Here is a 5,751-nt window from a genome sequence, read left to right as displayed (position 1 = left end):
CTTGAACAAGAACTCTTGAAGTCTTTGATCTTATTGGCTGCAATATGATTTCTTATGTTTTTCAAGGTCTCCTTACTAGCCACCATATCATAGAAGATGGAATCATATGTTTAAAGCTCGTTTTGTAGAGCTGTGAAGTACCAACACACCAAAACCCAAACCGCATATGTCATCATTACAAGAAAGGTTATGATCTTATAATTCTATCTTCAATATTGTCGGGTCAAAAAATATAGATAAGAAGTTACCTTCTTAAAAATATTGACCCGACAATATTGAAGTCTCTTGAACAAGAACTCTTGAAGTCTTTGATCTTATTGGCTGCAATATGATTTCTTATGTTTTTCAAGGTCTCCTTACTAGCCACCATATCATAGAAAATAGAATCATATGTTTAAAGCTCCTTTTGTAGAGCTGTGAAGTACCGACACACCAAAATCCAAACCGCATATGTCATCATTACAAGAAACTAGAAAACCCCAAAAACAAATATGCATTTGTGGAGCTAATTTAATGTATACATTGCAATTATACAATAATAAACTACAATATACTCAATCTCTAGCAATTTATTAGAATCATACATCAGTTGATACAAGTTAATACAGTTCCTATCAAATTTAACGATTTGAAAGATTTCTAATTGAAAATAAAAAACAAAAATTACAGATTGAAAGCTCAATTTGTATTGAACATCTTTAAACTAATTCTTTCAAACATTACATCAGTAAGAATATTGTCGACTAATTATGTCCAAATAATAAACTAACTTGATCTAATTAATGATCCTAAACACACCTCGATTTAGAATCCATCTTGCAATCTCTCATGACCCAACAGCGATGGGTTGATTCTTTGGCACATTTAAGGTTGGACTTTTCGAAAAAGAAATCGATGATTATAAATATGAAGCTGAGATTTCTCGAATTACAGAGAGAAGAAGAAGAAAAAATTATTATGTTTGTTTTGCTGGAAAAGAAACAAACAAAAAAAAAATCTTCATCGACAAAAACATGAAGGGATGTATCTTAGATTAGGCCCTTGACAATGGGCTAAACATACTCAAAAATTATACTTATTGGCAACCTTTATTAAATCTATATTGGACTTTGTGAAAAATTAGGTGATGATTGGTGAAATTAATACAAAATAACCCTTATAAGTAACTACATTACATGCTAAATCTAATTTATACGGCATCAATCATATTTACTAATCTTTATATTAAAAAACAATTACTATTATAGGATTCAAAACACCATACAATAATACTATATTATATAAGATATCAAATAATGATAGTAATAGTTATAACCATAATAACCAACAAAAATAATAAAATTGGTTATTTCCCCGCGCTATCAGCGCGGATCATCATCTAGTTCTCTTACAAATTACAATTCTCCCTTAAGAAAGTTCGCAGTCAATTCCTAGTGGAATATTACCAGCCAATTGAAAATAATTACAATCAAAGGTCATGGACATCTTAATATTTAAGCCTATTTGTGGGGTTTTTTTTTTGTTTCCCTTCGCATTCTCTCTTTTTTATTAGATACAGTAAGTTCTTATAGTTAGTTTAATCTTAAACAAAAGGAAAAAAAGTTCTTATATAGTCAATTCCAATGGAATAATATGACCCCATTGAATTGATCAAGTTCATCCATGGACCATGCATAGGTTATCACGAAAAGATAAATAACACATTTACTGCCGAATGCAAATATCATCAATATAAATATATATAATGGGTCATTTTTCTAATAATACTGACGTGTGAATTTATAAATGTGAACACACCTGTCATCATAAGTAAGCGATCGACTGTCCTTTTCTAACTAACTTCAACATTTCACTTCAATACCTTATTCAACTCTCTCTCTCTCGTCTTTATATAAACCCTATACGTACTTACTTCCTCACACTCACCGAGTCAAACCCACGTGTCAATGACCGAGTCATCCATCACCTCCGTTAAACTATCGTCTCCGATGCAGGAGGAGGACGATCATCATCATCACCACCAAGAAGACTCCCATCGAACCAACAACAAGAAACGTGTTAGACCCGACCCTGGTTACCGAGGCGTCCGGATGCGTACGTGGGGCAAATGGGTCTCCGAGATCCGAGAGCCTCGCAAGAAGAGCCGTATCTGGCTCGGCACTTTCTCTACTCCGGAGATGGCGGCGCGTGCACACGACGCCGCTGCTCTCACCATTAAAGGAACTTCCGCCGTACTCAACTTCCCCGAGCTCGCCACTTACCTTCCCCGTCCAGCTTCCTCCTCTCCCCGCGACGTTCAAGCAGCAGCAGCCGTAGCCGCAGCCATGGACTTCTCCTCTTCCTCTGCTCCCGTGGTCTCCGATCCAACCACGATCGTGATCTCGGAGACGCATTTGTCTTCCTCAAGCTACTCGACTTCTACGTCGTCGTCATTGTCACCGTCGAGCGAAGAAGCTGCGTCTACGGTGGAAGAACTGAGCGAGATAGTGGAGTTACCGAGTCTAGAGACGAGTTACGACGAGTCGTGGAGCGAGTTTGTGTACGTTGACTCGGCGTATCCACCTAGTTCGCCTTGGTATTTTAATAACTGTTATAGCTTTTATTACCACAGCGACGAAAATGGCATTTCGATGGGTGAACCTTTTGAGTCTTCCAATTTTGGCCCCCTTTTTCCTTTCTTTTAATAAAAAACACATTTCAATCCCTCTTGTCTAATTTTAATTATTGGATTCACAACAGTGTTTAATATACTCAATTAAAACATATAATGTCTATTGTTTCGATCGTGATCGGATCTTCTAGGTACTGTCTGTAGATACACAATAGTGACTATATTTAGGTGAGCATTTGAGAAACTAAACTATTTATATCAAGGTATACGTAGCGTGCAATAAAAATATAATCTCAGATGGTTTGTTAGTTGGCATATGTGGAATCTTTTCAACTTGGTTATTTATTATCACCCTCTGTAGTTAATTCACAAAATTTCCTTGCTTAGCTTGACATAACATACTTTTCAGTTTGAATTTTATTGCAATAAATTGTAATTACAAGTATATATATTTGGATGATTAAATAAAAAAAACAATATTGTCCAAGAGAAGTAAAAATATCATCGTTTTAGCAAAACAATTGGCAGGTTAAGCATTCTTAATTATCATTTACTCTTGTTTGACTTTCTTTTTTTTGCATTAGTCAGACATAATTAATGACTTGACTCTTAGTTTAACATGTACATGCACTAACTCATATGCAAATCCAACGATGTAGATCGATTTCAAAGCCTTCTTTATTCATTCTAACAGACTTTTGTTTGTGTTTGAACAAAATCATATTTTTTGTTTAATGTTAAAATCAACTTCTCGACGAAAACATCAATCAACACCGGCTCATAAGGTGATTAAATCAACCTATTTATTATAATCATCGTACATTGATTTTGAACTAAAATTGATTGCTACGTTAATTAGTAATGCATTAAACTATTCCGTAGGAAAAGGCCATTATATTGGGATCCGCGGTCAACGGAGGTTCCACCCACGAGCACGGTCTTTATTTGTTCTTTTTCTTTCTTTCTCAAATATATCTGACTCTCTTAGTTAGTTTATTATATATTTGGATCCCATTTTATATTAATAGATACTCTAATATATGATTTATATTGTCACTTAACATTGCATTAAATCAGATATCGGACTTTCTAAATCTCTAATTACGTAAGCATCGCAAGTTCGCAACATAAGGTTATCAAAAAAAAAGTAACGCAATATCACCCGTTAAACAAATGTTTATTATTAAAAAAAAAAAGGACTCCATGAACTTATAGGTATCCCTAGCTCTCGGCATTCAGGTACTCTAGTCAGGTTTGGATAGGAACTGATTGGGTTCGGGTTTTTCGGGTAGAGGAGTTTAGGACCTAATAAGATAAACAGAAAATATCGGTTTGGGTTCGGTTCGGGTCGGTTGGAGTCTAAAATTTCAGAACCTATAAATACCCGAAAAAATCGGGTATCATTCGGGTTCAGGTTTTTTGTACCCGATTACCCGAAATTTAACCGATAAACTGAATTTTACCCGATTACCCGGAAATTCTAATGTTAAATATTAAAATTAAATTTTAAAAATTAAATTTTTAAAAATTGGTTAAATTTTTTAAAAATATAGCTAAACATTTCAATATAATTTTGTTTATTTTGAATATTTTAATCGAGGAAAAACTAATATTTTTGAATTTTAAGTTGTAACTTTGAATAACTATGTTATAAAAATATATATATAACTAGTATTTTATGTATATTATTTTATTTCGGGTTTGTCGGGTGCCCATTCGGTTCCGGCTCTTCGGGTTTAGGAGATTAGGACCCAATAGAGTATTCTACCGGTTTCGGGTTCGGATTCGGGTCCATATTTTTGGGTCGGATTCGGTTCGGGTTTTCGGGTCCGGTTTTTTTGCCCAGGCCTAGATACCCCTAAGTCTAAAATCACTTATTTATTTAATAATCCGTCTTTTAAAAACCAAATCGCTACAGCCGTTTACTCTAATCGGAAGCTTCAAAACCCTCAAACAATTCAAGTATACTCTGACTTTCGAGTTGTGTAAAGTGTAATGGAAGGAGGTGAAAGACCGTTGTCGTTAAGCCAAGCTGAAGACAACTAACAAAAGCACGCTAAGATGTCCACCAAAACTGCAAACAACCATATGCCACATTGCCACTAGGTCAAAAGAAGCAAAACCTATGAATCTTCCGATCATCACACATTCACACTAAAGTAGAAATGTTCAATAATCTTTCCCATCATACATTTAATTCTCTCAGAGACGTTATTTACATCGACTAGGTAGTTCATATATTTTTGTTTGTTTACCCTACATCAAACAAATTGGTTGTTGATAGAAACATATAACTTGGTTCATTAAATGTCAAACAAAATCCATCAATCTATTATTTAAAAAGAAAAACAAAGAGAAGAAAGTTTGTTGCTCAAACTCGGGACATTCTTTGGATGGCCGGATAGCATATCGATTGAGCTACTACCAACAGATTCTTATAACTTGATTTTTTTTTTCACCTTCATAGCTAGCTATTCTCCTTACGTTGAATCATAATATGGATTTTGAAGAGCTTTATATTTTTTCTTTGGTCAATGTGGTGACGTTAATTAACTCTACGCTAACGAAAATATGTTTTGAAGAATTATACAGTTGAAAATTTGAGGACAGTTATACAAAGTAGAATCTTATTCTTAAAAAAAGATTTCAATATTTCTAAAGTAATATATTTATGTTTTCAAAACAGCGTTATTATCTATAAACAATTGGTCAAACGAATAACAAAAAGTCGCTTTGGCCGAGTGGTTAAGGCGTGTGCCTGCTAAGTACATGGGGTTTCCCCGCGAGAGTTCGAATCTCTCAGGCGACGTTAAATTTTTATTTTGAATGACCGACTTAGATATTCTTTTAAAAGATAAAAAAAAAAATTAAAAAATCTAATCAAACCCTAAAAAGGCTGCACGCCTGATTTTGGAGAAACCAAGCTTCACCTCCTCCGTTCGTTCTTCTTCATAGCTCACCGCCGCATCGCACAGCGTCGATTGGGTAAGCTTCTTCGACTTATCTCCTTCGACACTTTTTTGTTTTCCAGCTTTCCTCCTATGGTTTCGTTTTCGACTGTTTCTTTTTAGGTTTTAATCGATCTCAAAAGCTTAAACGATTGTTAATCCCCGATTTTTTTTTTTTTTTTTTTTTTTTTT

At 34.5% G+C, this 5,751-nt stretch overlaps 2 protein-coding genes and 1 non-coding gene across 4 annotated transcripts in view; all 3 read left to right on the top strand.

Annotated features, from left to right (window-relative positions):
• Positions 1,794-2,704, top strand: LOC104702496 (ethylene-responsive transcription factor ERF037-like). The gene has a single exon (XM_010418347.2). It carries the CDS (start codon positions 1,947-1,949, stop codon positions 2,682-2,684), a length of 738 nt encoding a protein of 245 aa, XP_010416649.1. The 5' UTR covers positions 1,794-1,946; the 3' UTR covers positions 2,685-2,704.
• Positions 5,339-5,420, top strand: TRNAS-GCU. Its single transcript has one exon. It is a non-coding gene; the product is annotated as a tRNA-Ser (tRNA).
• Positions 5,482-5,751, top strand: part of LOC104702493 (SNW/SKI-interacting protein-like) — a 5,827-nt gene continuing 5,557 nt past the window's right edge. Inside the window, exon 1 of one of the 2 annotated variants that reach the window (XM_010418345.2) lies at positions 5,482-5,596. The gene's annotated coding sequence lies outside the window, so the exon portion shown is untranslated. The remainder of the gene's footprint in view (positions 5,597-5,751) is intronic. The other variant, XM_010418344.2, reaches the window with a different exon arrangement.

This window comes from Camelina sativa, chromosome 7 (genome assembly GCF_000633955.1).
Source record: "Camelina sativa cultivar DH55 chromosome 7, Cs, whole genome shotgun sequence".
NCBI classification, from domain to species: Eukaryota; Viridiplantae; Streptophyta; class Magnoliopsida; order Brassicales; family Brassicaceae; genus Camelina; species Camelina sativa.
The sequence above is the reverse complement of the archived record's forward strand: the minus strand, read 5'-3'. Positions and strand labels throughout refer to the sequence as shown.

Bases quoted from the DNA above. Each gene is read 5' to 3' on its own strand.
- LOC104702496 (XM_010418347.2), top strand. From the start codon at position 1,947: ATGACCGAGTCATCCATCACCTCCGTTAAACTATCGTCTCCGATGCAG.